The following is a 26,856-nucleotide window of genomic DNA, read 5'->3' as shown; positions in this document are numbered from 1 at the left end:
CTTCTAGCTAAAAACCACAGTAGAACAGAAAATATTGTACTAAATGAAACCCTAAAATAAAAACCCACACTAAAGAAGAGGTCCCCAAGGATACAGGTGTTATCCAAGCCTGGATCCCAAGGCCTCACCTGATGCCTGGTGCTGGGCAGGTGCTTAATAACCATTGGTTGCACTCTGATAGCTAGCAAATAAGTGCCATATTTGTGCAGTGATCGATGATACAAAGCAGATGATCAGACAGTGAAGGAAAGTCACTGTCCACTACTTTCTGCGCAACTTATGATTCACACTGTGATAGCAAATTGGCCCGATTATGTGTCTACAGCTCAGCCCAGCGTGTCCTCTAATGGTTTTAATGGAGATCTTGCCATGTGGATTTAAGAAGATTTATCAAAGCCTGTACCAGAGAGAGAAGTCTCCTGAAAACACACTTCTGAGTATTCCCAAGTACAGAATTTATGTGGCTCAGCTCAATCAAATCTTTGGGACAAAGTGAGAGATGGTGATATGATAATAGTAGGTTCAATCCCTACACTCCCGTAAAAGCTTTTCCTTGGGTACTTTAAGAAAAAAGTTATATTAAAAACAAAAGTAATGGGATTCCCAGACAGAAATCTGTGTTTAAATGGCATTAAGGCTGTGGTTCAAATCAACAAAAGCCAGGAAATCCAAAGTTAACCTTTATCCAGACTGTTAGGCCATTTTTTCCAGCCCTGTGTGTGCCTGTGAGCAGCCCTCCCTTTGAATTTCCTGGCTCTGGCAACCAAAATCCACAAATCGCTTTGAATTACAGTTCTCTGGGTCTGCTATTTAATGAGAATATACCCTGAAGATATAAACTTACTTGCAAGTGTTTTTATGTGTAGCCACTGTAAATCTAGGAGCTATGAACCTGGTGGGTTTTTCTTTTTTCTTTCAAGGTCCTGAAATTCCCATCTCTGCCTAAATCAGTCCTGCCTTATATCCAGGTAGAATGACTTGTCTAACATTTGTGTTGCTAACACCGATGAAGTTTAATGACAGTTTATATGTCATAGTTATAATGCAAATACATTTTAAAGTTTTTTTTTTTTTTTCTCTCTCTCTCTTTTCACCAGACATGGCGATGACTTGATTGTAACACCTTTTGCCCAGGTACGTATCATGCTGCCTGGCTCATTCTCGCTCTGTCCCTGAGTATAGTTTCTAAGAGTGGTCTATGAACCTACCTAGCCCTCTCCTTTTGTTCCTAACCACTCCTAACTGTGGAAATATTTTCCTTTTAGGTCCTTGCCAGCTTGCGAAGTGTGAGAAACAACTTTACTCTGCTGACAAACCTTCACGGAACATCCAATAAGTAAGCACACATATTTGTGAAGTTATGAATCCCTTCCAAAAGGTGAAACACTGTATAGCACTAACACACACAAACACACAACTTAACACTAATGAATGGAAATTTGTCCTCCTCTCTAGGTTAGGGTACATGATAACATTTGGAAGTAGGATGGATCACCATAGTATTTTAGAACTGGTATCATTTCATGGCAAATAGATGGGGAAACAGTAGAAACAGTGGCTGACTTTATTTTACTGGGCTCCAAAATCACTGCAGATGGTGATTGTGGCCATGGAGTTAAAATATGCTTACTCTTTGGAAGGAAAGTTATGACCAACCTAGACAGCATATTGAAATGCAGAGACATTACTTTGTCAACAAAGGTCTGTCTAGTCAAGGCTATGGTTTTTCCAAAGGCTATGGTTTTTCCAATAGTCATGTATGGATGTGAGAGTTGGACTATAAAGAAAGCTGAGTGCAGAAGAATTGATGCTTTTGAACTATGGTGTTGGAGAAGACTCTTGAGAGTCCCTTGGACAGCAAGGAGATCTAATCAGTCCATCCTAAAGAAAATCATTCCTGAATATTCATTGGAAGGACTGATAGTGAAGCTGAAACTCCAATACTTTGGCCACCTGATGCGAAGAACTGACTCACTTGAAAAGATCCTCATTCTGGGAAAGATTGAGGGGAGGAGGAGAAGGGGACGACAGAGGATGAGATAGTTACATGGCATCACCGACTCAATGGATATGGGTCTGGGTGAACTCCGGGAGTTGGTGATGGACAGGGAGGCCTGGTGTGCTGTGGTTCATGGGGTCGCAAAGAGTCGGACACGACTGAGCGACTGAACTGAACCGAAGACGTTAGAAATTAGTCCAGATCTTATTAATCTTTGTATCTTTAACACTTAGTAGAAAAGAGTTTAACAAATGAAAGGATGAGATTTTTTTTTCCTTTCTCCTTTTGTATTTACTGCTTGAAAATATGAATCAGTTCAGTTCAGTTCAGTCGCTCAGTCGTGTCCGACTCTTTGCGACCTCATGAATCATAGCACACCAGCAACCCTGTCCATCACCAACTCCCAGAGTTTACACAAACTCATGTCCATTAAGTCAGTGATGCCATCCAGCCATCTCATCCTCTGGCGTCCCCTTCTCCTCCTGCCCCCAATCCCTCCCAGCATCAGGGTCTTTTCCAATGAGTCAACTCTTCCTATGAGGTGGCCAAAGTATTAGAGTTTCAGCTTGAGCTTTAGTCCTTCCAGTGAACACCCAGGACTGATCTCCTTTAGAATGGACTGGTTGGATCTTCTTGCAGTCCAAGGGACTCTCAAGAGTCTTCTCCAACACCACAGTTCAAAAGCATCAATTCTTCAGCACTCAGCTTTCTTCACAGTCCAACTCTCACATCCATATATGACCACTGGAAAAACCATAGCCTTGACTAGATGGACCTTTGTTGACAAAGTAATGTCTCTGCTTTTTAATATGCCATCTAGATTGGTCATAACTTTCCTTCTAAGGAGTAAGCGTCTTTTAATTTCATGGCTGCAGTCACCATCTGCAGTGATTTTGGAGCCCCCAAAGATAAAGTCAGCCACTGTTTCCACTGTTTCCCCATCTATTTCCCATGAAGTGATGGGACTGGATGCCATGATCTTAGTTTTCTGAATGTTGAGCTTTAAGCCAACTTTTTCACTCTCCTCTTTCACTTTCATCAAGAGGCTTTTTAGTCCCTCTTCACTTTCTGCCATTAGGGTGGTGTCATCTAAGATATATGAGTACTCATCAGTAAAGACCATAAATTCTATTAAAATTATTTTGGATTAAGCTATTAATGAGTTCAGAAGTTCAAATTTAAGATTAAAAGTAACAAAAGGTCAGGTCCAAGTTGCCTATGTTTCGGTAATATATAAACAGATGCATGTAATTTGATGATTAAGAGTAGCACTATCCTCTCTTCTGTCTTTAACAAGCTACATAAGCTTGGCCATTTCAACTAACATGGCTGAACTGTGGTCACCTTATCTGTTAAATGAAAGGTTTGAGCTGATCATACTGCAGTAGCTTTCTCCTCCAAAATCATTTCAATCTGTGGGTCTAAGTGCTATGTCATTCACTATCCAGCAATTTAACAATCATCGCAGAAACCAGAAGGTCATAGAACCAAACTTCCCTGGTGTTTCAGTGGATAGAGTCTGCCTACCAATGCAGGGGACACAAGTTTGATCCCTGATCCAGGAAGATTTTATGTGCTGTGGAGCAACTTAAGTCCATTTGTAACAACAGCTGAGCCTATGTGCCGCAACCACTGAAGCCTGTGGGCCTAGAACCTGTGCTCTGCAACAAAAGAAGCCACCCCAGTGAGAAGCCTGCGGTGCCTCAAGAAAGAATAGCAATGAAGAGTGGCCCCTGCTCACTGCAACTAGAGAAAGTCGTGTGCAGCAAGGAAGACCTAGCACAACCAAAAATAAATAATTTTTTTTTTTTTTTTTTTTAAGAAAAGGAGATGATAGAACTCGTGATCCTGGAATGGTAGGGCCAGAGGAGAACTTTGAGACCATTGATTCAGCAGCTTTGTTTTACAGAAGGAGAAATTAGGCCCTCAGAAATCCAGCAAGTTGCTAACAACCATACCATAGGCTAAAGACACACCAGGACAAAACCTTAAGTCTCCTGATTTTTCTAAGCTAGTGTTCACCCTGTAGGAAATCCTGTCTCTCTAGTCTTTCTGAAATTATTCTTCAACCCTCTGTTTTGCTTTTATCCAAATTTTTATTGAATGGCGTTATTAAAAGTAAGAGTAGACCCTACCTTGAAAGCTAACTTTTCCTTTCACTGTTCTATCATTTTTCACGGGGGCTTCCTGTGAGATGGTCCTACATATTTCTATGGAGTTTTTCCCATCATCAGTTTCTCCTCCTCTGAATTATTCTCCAAAGTGCCACCGTAGTCATCTTTTTCACTACTATGTGGCTGTGTCACTTTCCAGCTTCAGTGGTTCACTGTCTAATCATTAAGATGAATGCAGGTGCTTGGCCCCAAGGTGTCTTGTGATCTAACTCAAGCTAGTTGGACTGATAGTTGATCGAGTTTACACTGGATATACAGGAAAGCTAGAAGCTTTCCCAACCTCATTTGCAGTGGTGAAGTGAGTAAAAGTCGCTCGGTCATCTCCGACTCTTTGTGACCCCATGGGCTATACAGTCCATGGAATTCTCCAGGCCAGAATACTGCAGTGGGTAGCCTTTCCCTTCTTCAGGGGATCTTCCCAACCCAGGGATAGAACCCTAATCTCCAGCATTGCAGGCGGATTCTTTACCAGCTGAACCACAAGGAAAGCCCTCATTTGCAGAGGTGCTCTGTGTTTATTATTAAATAATTCTCTCAACAAGTATTTATTCAGATACTATTCATCCACGTATTTTTGTTTGTACTTAACAAATATGTATTGAGCACCACCTTGTACCAGGCATTGGTGATATAATTAGTGACCATAACATACAAGTTCTCTGCCCTTTTCAGGATTTCCATTCTAATGGGACATTCCCAGAGGTACAGAGGTGTACAATCAGACCAGGAGTCTGGCCACATGACATCACGTTCTATCATCTGCGTCATGTTTGTTCCCTGCGTGTTCTATTCTATATCCTAATCATGGACTTACTGTTCTCACCTCCTAAAGTGTCTCTCTCCACCTTCCATTGATTGTGCCACTGAATCTTGCTGGTCCTTTATACACACCTCTGTGTCACCTTCACCAGGATGCTTCCCCCGACCCTGTCAAGCCTGGCTGAGCGTCCTTCAGTGGCCCCAGAACACTCTGCAAATCATGGATGGGTCTTTGCCACTCCTACTACTAGACTGTGTGTCTTGTAAGGACCCTTGAAAATTACATTTTCTTTTCCTTGACTCTCTAAGAATTAGCAGAACACCTGACAAATAGTGTTTGCTCCATAAGTATTCATCATTAATTCTCTGAATTAATAATTGTTAGGGAAATGTTTTGAAAATTACTTTTTCAAAAGTGATCCTTTCTGTTTCCCCACTTTTTTTTCTTTACAGAATATGGCTTCTGGGGCCTTATTTATCACTTCCTAACTCAATTCTACCTATTGAAAATTATGTGACTTGGGGAAATTATTTCACCTCTCTGGAGCTCAGTTTCCCAGTCTATAAATAGGGTTGTTCTGAGAATGAAATTTGTTGATATTTGTAAAGCACTTATAACAACTTACAGCACATGGTAAGTGCTCAATAAATGTGAATTATTGTAAGTGATGGTTACATATCTCTTGCTGAAGCCAGAAATAGTGTGACACTTTGGAGTTTTCATGTCCATTATCTCAGTTATCATCACCGTAAATAAGATTTGTGATGTGACAGGCATGTTGCCTCTGCTCAATGGACAAGGAACCAGAGCTCAGGGAAATCAAATGATTAGTGCAAAAATAGCTCACTTCTGGAGACATGCCAAACCAGTCCTGAAACCTGGCATCCTAATTCTTGCAGTGCTCTTTTGTAAGAAAAACTCAGTTTTTTCCTTCCTGTGTGGTGAGAAACTTAGTTCTTCCCATGTGGGTTCTGTCTTCCTGTGAGTCTTCTTTACTATCCACACAAAACACTTCATTTCTGACATGTCTGGTCACCAATCCATGCAGATTTTTCCCCACAATTACAAGCAAATGTTGGACACCAACTGAATGTCTGATAATTTAATTCAATCCCAACACTCTCTACTTGGAGATAGCGTCAGATCCCATAAGTGCTCAGTCCCGCAAGATTGCACACTGCCTTCCTCCCCACTTTTCAGACACCAGTCACAAGCTCAGATTATCATCTGTGCTTCTGATCGCACCAGCTGTAGATTCTAATGAATCTATGTCTATCCTATTTCAACCTGTATCTAATTTATTCTAACCCACCCCTCCCCCAGGTCTCATTAATTTGCCTGAGCTGCTCACAGAATCTAAGGAAACACTTACATATGTTTACCAGTTTATTAAAGAATGTGATAGAGGATACAGGTGAACAGCCTGATGAAAAGACACACAGGGTCGAGCCTGGGAGGGTCCATCCTCATGGAGCTGGGGTGTATCACCCTCCTAGTGTGGATGTGTTTGCCAGCTTGAAGCTCTCTGATACCTGTATTATTAGGATTTGACAGAGGTTTCTTCACATAGTCATGATCAATGATTATCTCCGTTCCCAGCCCTTCTCTCCTTTCTGGAGGATGAGGGATATGGCTGAAAATTCTAAGCTTCTATTCATGGCTCGGTATTTCAGGTGACCAGCTCCCATCCAGGAGTCACCCAGATGCAGAGTCACCCCTTTAGAACAAAATATGCTCCCAGTGCTCTTCTTTCTTAGGAAATTACAGGAGTTTGGGGAGCTCTGTATCAGGAAGCAGGGCAGAGACCTATCAGATCAGATCAGTCGCTCAGTCCTGTCCAACTCTGTGACCCCATGAATCGCAGCACGCCAGGCCTCCCTGTCCGTCACCAACTCCCGGAGTTCACCCAGACTCACGTCCAACGAGTCAGTGATGCCATCCAGCCATCTCATCCTCCGTCGTCCCCTTCTCCTCTTGCCCCCAATCCCCCCCAGCATCAGAGTCTTTTCCAATGAGTCAACTCTTCGCATGAGGTGGCCAAAGTACTGTGGAATTTCAGCTTTAGCATCATTCCTTCCAAAGAAATCCCAGGGCTGATCTCCTTCAGAATGGACTGGCTGGATCTCCTTGCTGTCCAAGGGACTCTCAAGAGTCTTCTCCAACACCACAGTTCAAAAGCATCAATTCTTCGGCGCTCAGCCTTCTTCACAGTCCAACTCTCACATCCATACATGACCACAGGAAAAACCATAGCCTTGACTAGATGGACCTTTGTTGGCAAAATAATGTCTCTGCTTTTGAATATGCTATCTAGGTTGGTCATAACTTTCCTTCCAAGGAGTAAGCGTCTTTTAATTTCATGGCTGCAGTCACCATCTGTAGTGATTTTGGAGCCCAGAAAAACAAAAGTCTGACACTGTTTCCACTGTTTCCCCATCTATTTGCCATGAAGTGATGGGACCAGATGCCATGATCTTCGTTTTCTGAATGTTGAGCTTTAAGCCAACTTTTTCACTCTCCACTTTCACTTTTATCAAGAGGCTTTTTAGTTGCTCTTCACTTTCTGCCATAAGGTTGGTGTCATCTGCATATATATATATAAAATAAAATATATATATTTTATTATCTCACATCTTTCCATTTACTACACTTTCACATTTACTACTATTCAGTCTTCTGCATTATGGGATGAAATCTCTGAAGGTTTTGGAAGAGAGTCATTTAAGAACTTACAGAATAGCTGAAGGTCAGAGAACCTGAGGCAGAGACATGAGCTAGGAAATGGTTTCAAGAATTAAACTGTGAGGAGTGAAACTCTGAACCAAGATGATGGAGGTGGGAATTGAGGAAGAAGGGGTGAATAAGGTACATTCCAAAGGCTTCTTTAGCATAGCAGGACCCCAAAAACCACTACACTGCACAGCTCCAAGGAGAATTGGTGTCGGGGGTGATGTGATGGAATGTTTTCAGTTACTGTTTTCTTAGCATGGGCTTGGAGGTCTTTCCTCTGTGAAAGTATCAGGGAATTCCTTCTAACCCTGCTGATTAGGTGGCATTAATGATAAAGAATCAGCCAGCTAATGCAAGAGACTCAGGAGACAAGGGTTCAGTCTTTGGGTCAGGAAGATCCCCTGAAGGAGGGCATGGCAATCCACTCCAGTATTCTTGCTTGGAGAATCCCACGAACAGAGGAGCCTGGTGGGTTACAGTCCATGGGGTCCCAAAGAGTCAGACATGACTGAGCAACTAAGCATGCACACGCACACTGATGATTACAGGCTGTTAGCTGAAGCATTTTCTGGGGAATCAGGTTTTTCCATAGCCTTGGGGTTTTGAACCACATACACATGCAGAGTTGCTATACACAGAGTGCCCTAGGACCATAGCTGCCATACAGAGAGCTCATCCAGAACTGAGGATTGAGGACTCAGGCTGAGGACTGCCCTCCAAATCATGGCCCTTTGTGTCACTTCTGGTCCAAAGCACACTCAGCAAATGTAGTAGATCCCCAGCAGTAAGAAAGTTGCATCTAATTTGGTGTCGTTGTTCCGTTGTTCAGTTGTGTCCAACTCCTGCAGCACACTAGGCTTCCCTGTCTTTCACCATCTCCTGGAGCTTGCTCAAACTCATGTCCATTGAGTTGGTGATGTCATCCAATCAGCCATCTTCTGTCATCCCTTTCTCTTCCTACCCTCAATCTTTCCCAGCATGAGGGTCTTTTCCAGTGATTTGGCTCTTTGCATCAGGTGGCCAAAGAATTGGAGCTTTAGCTTCAGCATCAGTCCTTCCAGTGAATATGACTAATGCTGCTGCTGCTGCTGCTGCTGCTAAGTCACTTCAGTTGTGTCCGACTCTGTGCGACCCCATAGACGGCAGCCCACCAGGCTCCCCGGTCCCTGGGATTCTCCAGGCAAGAACACTGGAGTGGGTTGCCATTTCCTTCTCCAATGGTCATTCCCAAATTCATATCCATATTTGTACAGAGTTGATCCTCCTATTAAGTTCAAGTACTTCCTTAAAATCAACACCAACCAACATGTCCATCAGTAGAGCTTCACCAAAGGGGCTGAGATTGCTTCAGTCTAGCTCAGGCTCAGAAGTGAACATTGGGGCAGCCTGGCAGGGGCAGGTTGGAAAACTGAGGGTCCATTTAATGCACTCCATTCTATTCCCAGTCGATACCATCAAACAAATAAAGACAACTGAACACAAAAATATCTATTAGGAATGTATCCACCAGACTAAGAGGATTGTCCTTCCCACCCCAACCCTGATATTCACTGATCTCAACAACTGAAACAGCAAGGTTCATGGAACTCAGACGTTGCTTTCTGGGATGCTTGACTTGGGTTCCTGAGAGCCATTCCTTGACTTGAATGTAATAATTTAAGTAAAAATTATATCCTTAGAATGGTTTTCATAAGACATGTGGGTAGTGTGTGTTTTCTTTTTAATATGAAAAGGAACTCCCACATAGAACTATACTGTTCACAAGTCAAGATTTCCTTTATCTTTTGGCTCTTTGCTTAGTATAAAATCAGTCCATTGTCTGAGCTTTACCACCCAAAGGGTGAAAAATCTCAGAGTTCCTGTTGAGGTGATTTCCTTGCACTTCCATGAAATGTTTTATTGAGGGCTGCTTGATTGGGCTTGTATTTCTTGGCTTCAAATTGAAACCTATATTTCCTTTGTCCCAGGAATTTTGAAACTAAGGCTTTCATTTAGAGTTAATTCAGATAAGCATCCCTAAAGCATTTACTGGCTTTCAACAGACTGCTGGAGGAATCGCATGTGAATGAGAATGCCTGCCATTCAGCAGTCTGATAGCCAGGGAATAGAGCTGGAGCAAAGAGGTGTCCCTCATCATCCAGCTCTGTCAGTAACATCACTAGTATCACTGGTGGCTTCCAGGAGATCATGTTACATCACTGCATTAACATTCTTCCACAGTGTAATTAAATCAACATTATATGAAATCTTTGAAAAAGAATTAATAGCCACTGAATTTTTTTTTTTCAGTATATATCTGAAGTGTCTTTCATTGCTTTGTGTCCTTTGGCATGGGACTTAAATTAGCTGAGAATAATAAAATCTTGAGCATTCAGAGCTGGAAAAAACCTAGCCAAATTTCCTCAGAGTGAGGGAGGAAATATATGTAAAACCTCTCACACAGGAGCTGGCACATTGTAAATTAGCAGTAAATGTTACTTGCTGCCTGTTCTCCCCAAGTGAGGAAGAAACTGAGAATTTCAGTGAGTTGCCCAGGGCTATATAGTTAGAAGGTGCCAGAACCAGGATTAGAATTCCTGTCTTCTTATTCATAGTCCAGCTCTTTTTCCACTGTGCTATTCAGGGCTGGAAAGTATTAACTGCTGTGGCCATATTATCCTCCCTATTAATATCACCACCTTTACAACCCAGGGGTAGAACTTATGATTATTCCATAAGTTAGGGACCTTTGGACTCACAGTGGCCATTTTCTTCTGGCACTCTCATGCCCCACAAGCAATACTGCACCCACCAGACATCATTCGTTCATTTAAAATATAGTGAGCTTCTTCTTTCTACTGGATCTTGAGAAAAGTGACAGACCTTTATAAATGTTGTTGTTGTTTAGTCACTAAGACCCCATAGACTGTAGCCCTCCAAGTTCCTCTGTCCATGGGATTTCCCAGGCAAGAATACTGGAGTGGGGTGCCATTTCCTTCTCCAAGGGATCTTCCTGACCCAGGTAGTCCTTGCTTTTCTGAAGCTTACACACACAGATGCTTACCTGAATTAATAGCTGTTTTTTTCAAAATATATTTTCAAAATAACTGCTAGGACAAAGGAATTTAAATTATTTAAATTGTGTAGTTTTAAAGAAGTTATTGGAAGAATCAGGTGCAATGCATTGCTGTACTATTAAGGAAGCAGAGATTTCCAATATTTAGGGTCTCTTATTTCTATGTCTCTTTTTGCAGACATTTTCTTTGGAACTCAGGAAGATAGGTAAAATAAAAATATTTAAAAATATATTATTAATCTAATCAACACCTATCAGCTACCTATGTTGTATCAAATATTTTGCCAATTCCAAGGTTACAAAGGTGAATGAGATTCAGTCTTGGCTTAAAGTTCTCACAGGTAAGTTGAGAAGATGGGGAAATGGGAATTGTAATGCAGTAAGAGCAGCACTAGGGTGAGACAAGCATGGAAAAGTACAAGTAACGCAATGACTAGTCAGAGGAGGGAAGATTTCTCTGAAAAGGTGATGCTTGAGTGCAGTCCTAGAACATGTAAAGGAGTTTGCCACTTAAAGAGGAAGAGAATAGTGGTCAACTGAGCGAAACAGATTCAAAGGACACAGCAACACAAGCATTTTCTGTGTCGGAGGAACAGTGAGGAGTATGTAGAACTAAGGCTATATGGAAAAAGGAAACCAGATAAAACATTCATATGGTGCTAGGCTTCTCAAATCATTTTCACATCATATAGTTTTCTAATATTTACGGAGTTCCTACTCTTCACAAGGCAGGTTGGTAGGTCCTGCAGAAGGCATATGGAAAGGGATAATAACTGGACCCCACCATCAGTGGGTCATAGATTAGACATGGGGATAGTCCCTGACCATATGAGTTGTAACATGACAAAATAACCCTAAAGGTACAAATACAGTGCCAGGGGAGATTAGTGGAAGGGTCATTTTTTAGCTAAGAGAATGATATTTTCAAGAAGGAAGAAATTTTCCTCTTTTCTTCTAGGTTTTCTTGGCTGGTCTAAGAATTAAGTTGACATGAGACAGATTAATAAGAGAAAGTCAAACAAATGTCTAATAACATGTGTATATGGAACAGACCCAGGAAAACTGAGTGGTGACAAAATGGCTGAAACCCTCCCCTTAAGCAGCATTTTCAGCTAAAGACAAAAGAGAATATTGTGGGGTAGGGAGTTGGGACTTGAAAAGGAAGGAAGGCAATTGACATGGAAATGGAAAAGCAAATGTTTGGTAAATAAATGTTTGCTGGGCCATATGGAGACAGACAGTGAAACATAGAATGGAATTTTGACAAACAGACTCTCCTGGGTTCCTCCCTGTCTAGTATACCTAATTCATACTACTCTTATCTATTGTGATAGCTCTGTTCCTCTATTGACATTCCTTTAGTTAGTGAAGGGAAAGCTCAGTCTTTGGGGCCTTTTCAGCTTGAAACCATTCACATGCTAAGAGACATTTGGGGTAGCAAGTTTTCCTCCCCTATAACCACATTCCTTGGAGAAGGTGGCATTTGAAGGTGTGATTCTGGATACCAGGTCTTTTTTTCTTCCCCACACATCCAAGCACCAGCTAGGTGTCCTATAAGTCAATGAAGTTCTAACATGATTTACTTGGAGACAGTGTCAGACCCCACAGGTTAAGGGCCCAGTCCTATGAGACTGTCCCCCCAATACACACGAACACACACACACACACACACACACTTCAGACCCCATTGGCAAGCCCAGGTTCTTGTAGGTATCTGATCCACTGGCTATAGGTTGGAAGTTCCCATGACCCCTTCCTTGGGTTCAATTAACTTACTAGAAGAGCCCACAGAGCCTGGAGAAACATTTTACTTACTAGATCACAGCTTTGTTATAAATGGATATGACTCAGGAATAGCCAGATAGAGGAGGTTCCGGGGTTGAGGGGTAGCGGGTAGGGAGGAGAGGATGGCAAAGCTCCCAAGCTCTCTGAGTGCATCATTCTTTCTGAATGATGTTCACCAACCCAGGCTTTTTGAGTTTTTATGAAAGTTTCATTACAGATGTATGATTGATTAAATTATTGGCCACTGATGGTTGAACTCAATTTCCGGCCTCTCTCCCCTCCTCAGAGGTTCCAGGTGGGCCTAAAGTTCAAACTCTCTAATCACGTGATTGGGTAGTCTGGCACCTAGCCTCCTCCTTAGGTTACCTATTTGCTGGTCCAAAGGTCACTTCATTAATATGTCAAAAAACACATATCAAAGATGGCCTTCCTCACTTTGTTGTTGTTCATTTGATAAGTTGTGTCCAACTCTTTGCACTCCCATGGACTGCAGCACAACAGCCTCCCCTGTCTTTCACTATCTCCAGGAGTTTGCTCAAACTCATGTCTATTGAGTTGGTGATGCCATTCAACTGTCTCATCTTCTATTGTCCCTTTCTCTTCCTGCCCTTAGTCCTTCCAATGAATATTCAGGGTTGATTTCATCTAGGATTGACTGGTTTGATTGACTGGTTTCCTCTCCTCACTTAAGAAACTCTTAGGATTTTAGGAGCTCTGTGCCAAGAATTGAGCCAAAGACCAAATATGTGTGTGTGTGTGTGTGTGTGTGTGTGTGTGTATACATATGCATAGTCAAGCTATGGTTTTTCCAGCAGTCATGTATGAGTGTGAGACTTGGAACACAAAAAAGGCTGAGCACTGAGGAATTGGTGCTTTCAAACTGTGGTACTGGAGAAGTCTCTGGAGAGTCCCTTGGACTTGCAAAGAAAAGGTCATTTTCATTCCAATCCCAAAGAAAGGCAATGCCAAAGAATGTTCAAACTGCCTTACAAGTGCGCTCATTTCACATACTAGCAAAGTAATGCTCAAAATCCTTCAAGCTAAGCTTCAGCAATATGTGAACCAAGAACTTCCAGATGTAAAAACTTGATTTAGAAAAGGCAGAGGAACGAATTGCCAACATCTGTTGGATCATAGAAAAATGCAAGAAAATTCCAGAAAAACATCTACTTCTGCTTCATTGACTACACTAAAGACTTTGACTGTGTGGATCACAACAAACTTGAAACTCTTAAAGAGATGAGAATACCAGACCACCTTACCTGCCTCCTGAGAAATCTGTATGCAGGCCAAGAAGCAACAGTTAGAACCAGACTTGGAACAACAGACTGCTTCAAAATTGAGAAAGAAGAATGTCAAGGCTGTATATTGTCACCCTGCTTATTCAACTTATATGCAGAGTACATCATGTGACATGGCAGGCTAGATAAAACTCAATCTGGAATCAAGATTGCTGGGAGAAATATCAACAACCTCAGATAGGCAGATGATATCATCCTAATGGCCAAAAGTGAAGAGGAACTAAAGAGCCTTTAGATGAAGGTGAAAGAGGAGAGTGAAAAAGCTGGCTTACAACTCAGCATTCATAAAACTAAGACTATGGCATCCAGTCCCATCACTTCATGGCAAATAGATGGGGAAGCAATAGAAACAGTGGCAGACTTTATTTTCTTGGGCTCCAAAATCACTGAGGATGGTGACTGCAGCCATGAAATTAAAAGGTGCTTACTCCTTGGAAGAAAAACAATGACAAACCTAGACAGTATATTAAAAAACAGAGACATCACTTTGCCAACAAAAGTCCATATAGTCAAAGCTATTGTTTTTCTAGTAGTCATGTCCGGATGTGAGAATTGGACCATAAAGAAGGCTGAGCATCAAAGAATTAATGCTTTTGAACTGTGGTGTTGGAGAAGACTCTTGAGAGTCCCTTGGACAAGGAGATCAAACCAGTCAATCCTAAAGGAAATAAATCCTGGATATTCATTGGAAGGACTGAAGTTGAAGCTCCATTATTTTGGCCACCATATATGAATATTCATTGGAAAAGACCCTGACGCTGGGAAAGATTGAGGGCAGGAGAAGAAGGGGACGACAGAGGATGAGTTGGTTGGATGGTGTCACCAATTCAATGGACCTGAGTTTAAGCATACTCTGGGAGTTGGTGAAGGAAAGGGAAACCTGGTTTGCTGCAGTCCATGGGGTCGCAAAGAGTCAGACAGGACTGAGCAACTGAACAGCAACAGCAACAAGGTCAGCAGCATCAGCATCACTTGGAATGAGTTAGAAATGCAGACTCTTAAGCCCAATGCTGGCAGACTGAACCAGAAACCCTAGACGTAAGGTTCAGCAGTGTGTCTTAATCAGCTCTCCAGGTGATTCTATGCACCCTAAAGCTTGAGGGCCACTGCTCATTCCTGTTTCTGGGAGGCTTTCCAACAATGCACCGGGAATCCTGGAGAGCCTGGCAAAGCATGAGAAGGATGGCAAGAAAATTAGGGTTTCTGGGGTGGGGGATATAAAAGATGAATAAAGAAGAAATAAAAACAAGAAAGAAAAGGAGAAAGAACCCCTGTAATTGTGGGGCATGGGTTTATCTGCTTGCTTCATCTGACTCTCAACTTGAGCAGGCTTGCTTTGTGATATAGAAAAATGCCCAGTTCTACCAAGAAAAGGCCTTTCCATAAATTAAGCCACCTGGATTACTGTTCCTAATGGCTCAGGGATCTTTGGTAAGTGACTTCACTTCTCCCACTCTCAGGTTTCTACGGTGTAAAAGTGGGAGACCTAGACCGATTCACATCCAAGCGTTCCTCTCCTTTAAGCACTGCCCGAAGGAGTTGAGATTTGCTCTTACATTTGATGTCATTTCTGATCAAGTGTATCATCTTCAAGGGCCACCCGGGGCAGGGAAATCTAAAACAGAAGGACTGGTTAGGGACCTGGAGTAAATGACTTCCTTCCTGGAGTGTTGGAGCATCCAGGAGGCTGGGCAGAGGGAAATTCCAGGCCATCTGGATGTGAGAATCACAGTCATCACCCGAGTTACAGGAGCCTGCCTTCCGGAGATGGCATGATGTCACTTGATAGCTCATTCTGACCTGGAAAACTCCTCAGTGATCAGGGGGTGTAGGGAAGGGTATTCTTACAGAGACTCAGGCCTTCTTTTCTCTCCCTCTCCATAGGAGGTCTCCAGCTGCTGGTCAGCCATCTGTCTCCAGAGTCAACCTGCCAGGTAAGCCATGTCATCGGGCTTATCTCCATATTTCAAAATAATAAATGTACCTCTTTTCTAGACCCTTTTCTAGAATAATAGCATTTGTTTGCTCCCAATCTGTGTCTTGGTGACTCTTTTCAAAGGCAGACTAGAACTTTACTGTAGTCCACATGAAACCAAATGAAAAGCAGCATTAAATAATTTTCCCATCGTATGCATGCCTCCAATTTCAGAATGTGATGGATGTGTGGTCATGCTGCTTCCTGGAACCAGAGTCGGAGTACAACCTTGACCTCAGCTTGCCGGCCCCAGTGAACTCCGGGGGAGCTAACCTCAAAGGCCCCAGGTGCCTCTGCATTGGCCTGAGGGCCCCACAGTGAATGTTAGTGGTTTTCCTCTTAGCGTCAACTATACATCCCACTTGAATCTACATCCTTTCCAGGTGTGAAACCAAAGGCTTTTTCCAGGTCACAAATCATTTCCCTTGGAGGTCATCCAACTTTGTTCCTCAAAGGTGTTTTTTTAAAAAAGAAACCTAACCTCTTGTTTGTTAATACTGTGCATATGCTTCTCATGTGGAGTTGAGAGCTGCAGAGAGGAAGGGCCACATTGAAGGAACATCTATCCTGGAGATGTGTTGAGCATGAAATTCTTCTTGCATAAGATGCAACCAGCTAGATGACATTGTTTTAAGTGTGAAATGGAGTTTTTCCTCTTGAATCTCTCCCACTAGTAGAGCAGTGGACTTGAGTAGAACCACAGGAGAAACAAGTAAGATGAACTCATGATGAGATCACCTAACACTTAATGTTGCCTCATAGGCGTCTGTATTTCCATTTAACACCTAACGTTGCCTCATAGATTTCTGTGTTACCCTTTGCTTTATTCTTATGATCTGTCTTGCTCAGATGCTGTGTTTTCTTCCTGGTATGATGGTCATACATATAACAGAAATAATACACAAGTCCAACTTTTGAAAGTAGAGAACAAAAGCTGGGGGTCCCATTGGCTCATTGGTTTCTGAAGTATTTATGGTACATGCCTTAAAAATATTTTTGTGAGAAAAAGATTGAGAACAAGAATAAAAGGAAGATATTAAGTAAGGTCAAGTCCTAAGACATAAAATTAAAGAAAATGGTAATCTATCCATGAACTATAAAAACCTTGATGTGCTGATGTACTATTTCCTTTAGAAGTTTTATGAAAAGAAACTAAATAACTAGAGTGTCTTAACATATAACTGGTATTACATACTTGGAGATCAAAGTGGGTAGTTTTGAAACTCCTATCATTTCATCATCTTGGCCGACTCATAAGACATTGTCACTCCCATTTCTATTAGCCAAATTTCCCAAGATGCTTTTGACAGCAATTTGAATCTTTAAACTATGTTTTCTTTTTCTTATAATGAATACTGACAAACATTAGGAAAATATGTGATATTTCGAGTTCTATAAATCAGCTCATTAGCTAAAGATGCTGTTGGAAAGATCATATTGTGATTATTGGCACAATAACTACAGCTTGGCAACTGGAGAGTTCTTTTGCTAAATTCTTTTAAAACAATGGACCAAAGAAATGACAATAATACTTAGGCAATTTGTTTTTGTCTGTCTTTGTGGCAAACTACAAAAATCCTGACTTTTCATTGGGAAGAGAATGTAGTGATACCAATTATTACGTAATTATAGGTTTCAAAACCTTCTTAACGCTTAACCACAGTCAAAAAAGGAAGGAGGACACACACATCCTGTGTTTTGTTCTTATTATCAGCTTAAATAAGTCAAGCAGATTTTTCCTGTTATTTTAATATTTATCAGCATATGACAAAGAGGTGTGTTTAAATAGAAACTTTAAAGGGGAATGAAAAACAAGTGGCTTACAGCACACAAAAAAATTGAAAACTGGGTTGCTGCTTTAAAAAATGATTTATCATGATAATGAGACTAGGTTTCCATTTATTAGCACTAATGCTGACCTTATGCATTTCTGTTGAAATCTAAGATAAAAGATACATGAAACCCACAATAATTTAAACAGATTTAACAACAACTAGTTGTGAAACTCTGGCTGACTTAGGTAACTGTATTTTTGTACAAAAAGCAAGTTTAAAACAGTGATGGAGAAAAGCCAGAGGAAACCTTTATTTTAAAAACATTTTTTTAAAGACAATCTAAATGGAGGAAATGGAATTTATTTTAAAAGTTATTTGTCAAAAACCATGGTTAAACTGGTACCTTTGCTCTTACAAATTGATCAGTAACTGAGTAAATTCATGAGGGAAATCAAATCCAGCCTCTCAGTCTACAATACCTTTTCCCTCAGTGTTTTTTTTTTTAAAAAAATCAGTGTAATTGTTCCCTTTTTTGTGTGCTATGGAAAGAATTCCATTCTAGAATATGCTACAATTTGTGGCTTATATGCCTCCTTCATTGGAGCTTCTTGAAGGCAGGGGCTGTCTATACTGTATTCATCGCCTTATCATTTAAGATGCTTCTGCATGGTTATTTTCACATAGCAGGAAGACAGGTAAAAATTAAACTGAGCAGGAGAACTACATAAAGTTTGGGGACTTTATCTTAAAGAAAAAGCTCATAAATTAAATTTTAATAATGAGTCAGTATTTTATCTCCATGGCTATGATGAGTATTCAACTGTGTGTTTTTACTATTTTTTTTTTTAAATCAGTTATTACATCAAAATTGAAAGAAGTTTGAAACATACTCTATAGCTGCATGATCTAAATCTCTATGGTCATTTTTATAGGTTTCGAACAAAAAAAATTAAACCTAAAAAGTTGGCATTTTGTGCTTTAAATAGGAAAGCCAGAGTAGAATAATAGAGGATTTAAAACCCAGAATATAGAGCAATGTGGAAATCATATGCTCCTGCATTAAGGAGAAAATGTAGTAAATCCTCCTGGGGGTGTTGAAAATGTTAACACTGTGAAGTTTAATGAGCATCTCAATTTTTATCACATTTTGCCTTTTTGCGGGCCTGAATTTCAGGCCTTTTCTACATGATGTGCAAGGATTGGAACAGAAAGGGCAAAAAATAGAATTGAAAAAAGAACACTCCAACACAAGGCAGGAGCTAAAGTTCTGTCATCTGTATACATTCAAAATGGAAAGTTGAAGTAATTCTTAGGATATCAGGCCCCCAAATTGTTTTCAAAAGAAAAAAAAGATAATTGAGGAAAATCAATGTGTGTGTGTATCTGTGTGTGTGTGTGATGAATGTTCCAGTTTTTCTGCCCAAACCATCCCTTGCTTTTGCATGGATTTCAGTAGTGATCACTGGTATATCATGAAAGTAAGAAGATACTGAAAGGATAAATTGTGTTCACTGCATTTACAGAATGATCTTTGCTTTGCAAAAGGATTAGGGAAGTATTCCTTTTAATGGCCAGCACTTCTGAGTATTATAAATGTGACTTGATTTTTAATAATATGTGTCATATATGACATATTATATGATATTACATATTATATTGAGATGGCATCACCAACTCAATGGGTGGGCATGAGTTTGAGCAATCTCCAGGAGATAGAGAAGGACAGGGAAGCCTGGCATGCTGCAGTCCATGGGGTTGCAAAGAATCAGACACGACTGAGCAACTGAACAACAAAATCATATATAGAGCACTTTAGCAGCCAAATCAATGTGTAAGGTGAAATATTTGATGCTAATTTTCTTCTTCCAAAATTTACTAATGAATGTATTTGAGCAGGAACATCACCCATGTAACATTATAAACAACAGCCCCCAAGGCCATGGGTCATGGGAAATGACAGCAAACTGTGTCACAAAGATGACTAGAGGATTGCATTGAGGACTTCAGGCTAGTCTGCTGCAGGCCCGAAGTCTCTCTCAGCTTGGCTATCCACAATCTCGATTCATGGGGATTTTCAACACCGTCAATTAGTTGTATTTCAAGGAAAGCCTGTGAATGGAGAAATAGGATGAGATAATATAGGGCTTTCCAGTAAGTCTGAAATAGGTTGGCCTACGTGAGAAACAGACTTAATTAATATTTTTTTATTGCTCATGGGAATCCAGTTCTTCTAAAACATGTCCTCCAGGACACGCTAGGGAGGAAATGGCTTTTTACTGGTTAATCAAACAGAAGAAACTTTCTCCTAAGAAGCCTATTTCTCAGTATGAATTTCTTCCATGTCTTTGCTTGATTATGAACATCCCCCTGGAGGTTCATGTGGGTGTGTCAGACACAGGGTCTATTTGAGGAGCAAACAAGAAGCTCCATGAGTTACCTTGGAGTAGCTCAAAAAGTAAGAAATTCAGAAAGTCATGACCTTGAGTCATTTCTCATTCTTTGCCAGAGTAGCCAGAGCCTAGACTGAGAGATGGACTGTGTGTGCATGAGTGAAGGGCTCTCTGAGAAACACAGCAGTGGCCTGAGAGCTGATCTGAGTCAGATGACTGGAAATGAAGCCCAACACAAGCAGAACTTGGTTTTCACATTAAGCAAGAAATGTCAAGCAGGGTTACAACACTTATGAACAAATACTAATAAAATCAATTTTGTTACCACAGGCTGTGGCCACCATGACAAAGGAGAAATTGGAGGGAATTACAAAGGAAAGGGGGCTTCCCAGGTGGCGCTAGTGGTAAAGAACCTGTCTGCTCTTGCCTGGAAAAATCCCATGGTGGAAGAGCCTGGTAGGCTGCAGTCCATGGGGTCGCCAAGAGTCGGACATGACTGAGTGACTTCACTTTCACTTTTCACTCTCATGCATTGGAGAAGGAAGTGGCAACCCACTCCAGTATTCTTGCCTGGAGAATCCCAGGGACGGGGAAGCCTTGTGGGCAGCCATCTATGGGGTCGCACAGAATTGGACACAACTGAAGCGACTTAACAGCAACAGCAGCCAATGAAGGATACTGAAGAGACATGGGTTCAGTCCCTGGGTCAGGAAGATCCCTTGGAAGAGAGCATGGCAACCCACTCCAGTACTCTTGCCTGGAGAATCCCATGGACAGAGGAGCCTGGCGGGCTACAGTCCATGGGGTCACAAAGAGTTAGACACAATTACAGCAACTTAGCATGCGTGCACAAAGAAAAAGAAAGAATGAGAGAGAGAGAAAACAAGAGAGGAAAGGAGAAAAATTAAAATCTAATAATGTCAGATTATTTTTTTTCTTTGTTCTGAATGTTGTATGGTCTGGACTATTGGGATAATTGCCCTAAGTATTCATCTTGAGTGTTTAGCCAGTCTGCATACAAAACGTTAGGACAGATGCACTAGAAAAGCCCTTGTCATTCCGAGAATACTTCCCCAAATGGTTGTTTTATAAGAATTGCTTTTGTCTAAGTTAGCTGTCCTGTGTAAGTTTACCTCCGCACATCAACACTGAGCTATTTATATGGATTTGCAATTATTCCATATGTGTCTAAAATTAGGTAAGGGTAAGTTGCAAAAAAGCACTGACAAGTGAGCTCAAGTGCTAATAGTTCAAATGTTACCCTTGAGCAAACATTACCAAAAATAATACCCTGCTGATTAATGGCTATTCCACTAGTTGGAAATGAGTTTCTAAATTTAGTGTGAATGTTTCTTCCCATTAAATGGAACTGATGAGACCCCTAGCATTTCATCTCTCACTTGCTGCTGAGAAGACTGGAGTCCATTCCACCTTGACTCCACTTCATGTTTTTGTACTGCTGAGAAACACCATCCCCCCACCCCCCCTCTGAAAGTTGGAATCATGCATGTTAGTAAGTATTTCAGTTATGCTATTGACGTCAATGGAGTCATTAAATAGATTGCTGGCCCTCCCAGAGGCAAATCACTGCCAGGGACCTAGATACAGACACGTTTTTTACAAAGACAACCATCAGGTTTTGCTACAGCAGTGCGCCAGAGAAAGGGAAAAGTTTATACTGTAGCAGACCTATCTCCAAACACAGTTTTTTTCTTTCTTTTGCATTTTAGTTCCGGCCTTTCTTTCTCTTTGGTTACAGTAGACTCTGGGAGATTCATAGGTATTGTTGCCTGAAGCTTTTGTGTGCTAAACCATCTCCTGTCATTGAGACTCCAAAGGGAGACACCCCACTTTTAAAAATGTGTCACCTTTAGCTGTACACAACCTGTCCTGGTGTTTATTTGGTGGCATAAATTATCTAGGCAACTCACTATTGTCTGCCTGTAAGACTTTGCTTGGCAGTTCCCTGAATAAGATAGTTTCCTGCACGCACATACACACACACACCCACACACACACAATTCTGTCCTTTCTGCTACTTCTGTGTGGCTTCTAGCTGCAGCCCCTCATCTGTGAATCAATCTCTATGCAGCCTGCATGCTGCTGTGGCACTGGGGCTCTGAAGCAAAGGGTGGAGGAGGAGGCTGGGAAGAAAGAATCACTTCTCTCAGCCACCTCATCTGCAGAGTCCTTCAGGAGGCAGGAGGCTGCCCACATGCCTGTGTCCTCCCAAACCCCAGCTGCTGCCTGCCTCAAGCCTGGTCTTGCAGCTCCCAGGCGTGTTGGAGAGAGCCCTTCAGGAAACAGCTGTCTCTTTCTGGGTATTCTTGACAGCTCTATTAACCTGGAGAGCCCCGGAACTCGGAGCCAAATTTTCCCCTCACACCTGGACTTTCTCCCTCCCCCTTCCAGTCTCAGAGTTGGAACCATCTTGAGCAGACAACTTTCTTCATATCTGGTTGCCCAACCCACCATGTTGGCTTAGCACTCATCTCGATGCCTCGCCCTGTCCCTTTCCTCCCTGCACTCCTTATCAGTAAGTGTGTACATACTTCTCAGCAAGTATGTACAGAAATGCCAGACGTCCAGTCACCTTTAGTAACCCCTTTGGGTTCATCCGGAGGCCCAGACCCATCCCCCCTTCCATCACTGCTCTTTTTCCCATATTCCAGGCTTTAGTGGCTCTTCACTGTCTTTAATATCTCTCCTTGCCTCCCACAGACAATTCTTATAGTCATTTCCTCTGATCATATCCCCTCCTTTCCTTCTCGATTTCCTCTCCTTCAGTTTAATGCTTCATTTTCCCTTCCTACGCCATTGTAGGGACCTTACAACTTGGTTTATTATCTTTCATCTTTCCCCACTTCAATCCACTCTTCGTTCTGGTACTAGAATTATTCTTTAAAAACCCAGTTATGCTGTTTTCTGAGTTGGTTAACCTTCACCTTCAGGGTAAGATCCTTACTTCTTACCAGTTATGCAGTCTTTCAGGATGTTGCTTCTAATTCCTTCTTTGTCCTCATCTGCCCCCTGCCCCCACGCACAGCCAATGGCTGAGATGCACTGAACATACTGTCCTTCAACTACACCAGTGCCTTCTTGCCTTCCTGCCTTTGTACACACTGTTCCCTCTGCCCGAGTTGCCCTTTCCCCAAAATAATCACATGTTCAGCTCAGGGATTTTCTTACCTGGTCATGGTGAATGAGTTCTTTATTCTCTCTGGTTATTGGATTAAACTAAATATATAGTCTCAATGCAGGGCCTGATATCTAGTATGTGCTTAGTAAATAGTTCCTTTGGTTTGTGGTTTAGTCATTATGTCTGACTTTTTGGGACCCTATGGACTGTAGCCTGCCAGACTCCTCTGTCCATGGGATTTTCAAGGCAAGAATACTGGAGTGGGTTGCCATTTCCTTCCCTAGGGGATCATCCCAACCCAAGGATCGAACTTGGGTCTCCTGCACTGTGGGCAGACTCAAGAGTTCGTTTATCCATTCCCATCTGGAAAGTGCATTTTTTGTCACTCAGGTATCAGCATATATGCCATCTTCTGCAACTCACCCAAACCACTCTCAATTATTATCTTAATTATTACCTCATAATCAATTACTGTACTTGTCATGTGTGTGTGTGCTCAATTGTGTCCGACTCTTTGTGACCCCATGGACTGTAGCCCTCCAGGCTCTTCTGTCCATGGAATTGTCCAGGCAAGAATACTGGAATGGGTTGCCATTTCTTACTCCAGAGGATCTTCCCAACCCAGGAACCAAACCCGTGTCTCTTGTGGCTCCTGCATTGGCCAGTCGATTCTTTACCACTGTACTTATCATAGCATGCTGTAATCTTTGTTTTCATTTTCTCTTCTTCTAAACTAAGAGTGTCCCAAATCAAGTATGAGTCCTCTTCTTTTATATCACCAGTGTATAGAATAAAGTCTGGAACATAGTAGATGCTTAATAAATGTTTATGAAATGAACAAAGACACATGAGTAAATTCTCGTTCCTGAATCAGAAAGGATTGGAAGGATGCTGAGGCTCATAGTTGGCCTTATTCAGGCAAGCTTTATTTTCTGGCTCTCAGGCATGTGCCCAGTGCCAGCACTCCTGGCTAATCTTGACTACAGATGACTTTTCTTCCCTCAAAATGAACTCTTTATTACCTATCACTTCAGCAAGAAGTGACAGTGTTAAAAGAAATGAAAACAATGAAAACAACTAAACATGACCAGTTTCTCATGCTATACTATGCTCTTCCTGTCTAGCACAGAGCCTGGCACAAGGTAGGTACTTGGCATATTGAGTTGAGTTAGCTCGAGATCATGGGTCAACCTTTCAGAAAACTGAGACTCACTTTTCTTATCTGGAAGATGGCTATCTTAATATTCTATCTCATAAGAATTCTGTATGGACTAAATGAGAAAAACTATGCATAGGGATTAACAGTAAAGATTCTGGAGCCAGACTGCCTCTTCCACATCTCAGCTCCACCACTGTGTGACCTTAGGGTAATGTCCCAATTGTCTCCTCTCCAGAATTGGGATGGATATTGTACAGAGCTCATATATTGGTTGTAAGAATTGAATACACAAACCAATGGGAAACACTTAGAATAGCTCCTGGCACTTCAAAAGTGTCAATATTAGTGTCGGTATTATAAGTATTATGTAACACACTTTCCATAGCGCCCAGGACAGAGCAGCTGGTCACTATGTGACAGGAGAGAGGCCTGCTGGCATTAATAGGGAACCAAAACAGAAAGCTTTGTTGAGATCTTTTAAAAATTTTCTGACCAATTTCTCTTTCATAGTAATACAATCTAGAAAACAATCTCTTTTTTTGAAAGATTCTTACCCCCTGAAACCATGAAACTTGCTTATATGGAAATAGATTTAGAGCTGAAGGTAGGATTCTCCAGAACATACTGTGGAAAGCTAAGAGGGCTAGTGGCAGAATGGACCTGTTCCCAAATGTAACTGGGCACAAGTGTGGCTCTTTCTCTTAAAAACAGACTGCAAAGAAGAATGTCCAGCTAGCATGCTGATAAACATGGACAGAGGAGCCTGGCAGGCTACCGTCCATAGGGTCACAGAGAGTCGGGTATGACTGAAGCGACTTAGCATGCATGCACAAACTGCATCTTGGGGCTTTCCCAGGTGGTGCTAGTGGTAAAGAATCCACCTGCTAATGCAGGAGACACAAGAGACATGGGTTTGATTCCTGAGTCAGGAAGATCCCCTGGAGAAGGTCATGGCAACCCACTCCAGTGTTATTCCCAGGAAAATCCCATGGGCAGATGAGCATGGCGGGCTACTCTCCATTGGGTCGCAGAGTCGGACATGACTGAAGCGACTCAGCACGCAGGCGGAAACTGGATCTTAGTTAAGTGAAAGTTTTCTTTTGCATAAATCTGAAAGGACTTCACTTCACTTTGTAGGATAGAATAATTACAGCTACACAAGCATCACAGTTGTACGTAAATGCATGTTCAGGTCTGGGCACAAACCTTCAGGGGTGCAGGTTGTTCAGCCCGCAGAGCTCAGCAGAGAACAGCAGCATGAGCTGGTGCAAAGTTTCTGTATGGGGAGAAGACAGAACCCACTAGCAGAGTCAGCATCACAGGGGCTTTGACTCCGTTTGGAAAGACTTTTATGCCCCTCTCAATACCCCCGTGTCACCTACCCACTTCTCTCCTCTTTATTGGGAGGGAGGGAGATGAAAAGGTCAGGTTGGCCTAGAGAGGGATGAATATGGACATTGGGAGATGAAGGAGGAAGGAAGAGGGCCATCTGTGTTCCCTTTTCTCCCTCCTGCATCCTTAAGACCAAGTAACCCTGGGGGATGGGGCAGAGTAAATTCGACTTACTTGCTTCTCATCAAACCCTGGCCAGCAGTTTACGGAGTTGCCTCCAGAGCTGTTCTCGGAAGCCAGGAGCATTTCAGGGAACAGCGCTTTCACCAGAGAGAAGAGAAACAAAGCAGGGACTGTGCCCTTGCAATAGAGAACAGGCAACAGAACTCACTGGATCTTTGTCTTGGCTTATTGTCTTGACTTACTCCAAGTCGGAGCTGTTGACAGGGACCAAAAGAGACCCTTCTGAGGGAGGTTTGTGTGCTTTTCCCACCCCCTTCTTGACTGTGTTCTCAGAGTGAGCTGGGTCCATGGCGACTGTCCAGCTCATTTGATCCGTGGAGACAGCTAGGTCAGCTAATTCAGCCTTTGGCCCTGCCTCTCAGTTGCTCTTTGGGCTGCATGTCCTAGGGTCTAGTGTGGCTAGTGCTGCTTGTCCAGTACTCTAGGTCGTTTCCAACCCCCCACAGGCCCGCCTCTGATCTCAGGAGAGGATCTCCTGGTACATGCCGGGCACTGTGCTCACCCTCAGTAGACATCATTTTCTTATCTAATTCTCCCAACCGAACTGTTTGGCTGTGGTCCCTGTTTCACAGATTTAGAAAAGGAGGCTCAGCGGATGTATGGCGCTTCCTCAAGACCACACAGTTAGTAAGTGATTAAGTGAGAACTGAAACCTAGATCTGTGTTTCTTAAAAACCCATGCATGGCCTTCCCTCTAGTCTAGACCATGCTTCCCGGCCTCCACCACCCTCTAAACCTCAGATGTTATAACGAACGGAAAGTGGGTGATGAGATTTCACAACAGGAGAGCAATCATAAAAGCTGAGTTATCTGCAGCCTCAGTAAGACTATATAATAGAGAATTTTCCTTAATTCTTTTGTCATCTGCCTGTTTTATTGTAAAGTGTGTTAAGAGAAATATCTCATAATGTCTATTATTCATGTATTCAATAAGCATTTATTATTTACCTACTATTTACGGGACCCTGTGCTAGACATTGGGAATACAATAATGTTAATGAATTCAGATGCTGACCTTGTGGAGCTTACAGCCCAGGAA

General features: G+C 42.0%; 1 protein-coding gene across 2 annotated transcripts in view; it reads left to right on the top strand.

Moving 5' to 3' along the window:
• Nucleotides 1–26,856, top strand: part of PDE4B (phosphodiesterase 4B) — a 539,031-nt gene that overhangs the window by 395,120 nt on the left and 117,055 nt on the right. For both annotated transcript variants that reach the window (XM_070786388.1, XM_070786389.1), the window contains 3 exons: nucleotides 1,098–1,134; nucleotides 1,266–1,336; nucleotides 15,689–15,738. In XM_070786388.1, coding sequence (XP_070642489.1) covers nucleotides 1,098–1,134; nucleotides 1,266–1,336; nucleotides 15,689–15,738 — 158 coding nt within the window. The remainder of the gene's footprint in view (nucleotides 1–1,097; nucleotides 1,135–1,265; nucleotides 1,337–15,688; nucleotides 15,739–26,856) is intronic.

This window comes from Bos indicus, chromosome 3 (genome assembly GCF_029378745.1).
Source record: "Bos indicus isolate NIAB-ARS_2022 breed Sahiwal x Tharparkar chromosome 3, NIAB-ARS_B.indTharparkar_mat_pri_1.0, whole genome shotgun sequence".
NCBI classification, from domain to species: Eukaryota; Metazoa; Chordata; class Mammalia; order Artiodactyla; family Bovidae; genus Bos; species Bos indicus.
Note: the sequence above shows the minus strand (reverse complement) of the source record. Positions and strands in the feature narration are given on the sequence as shown.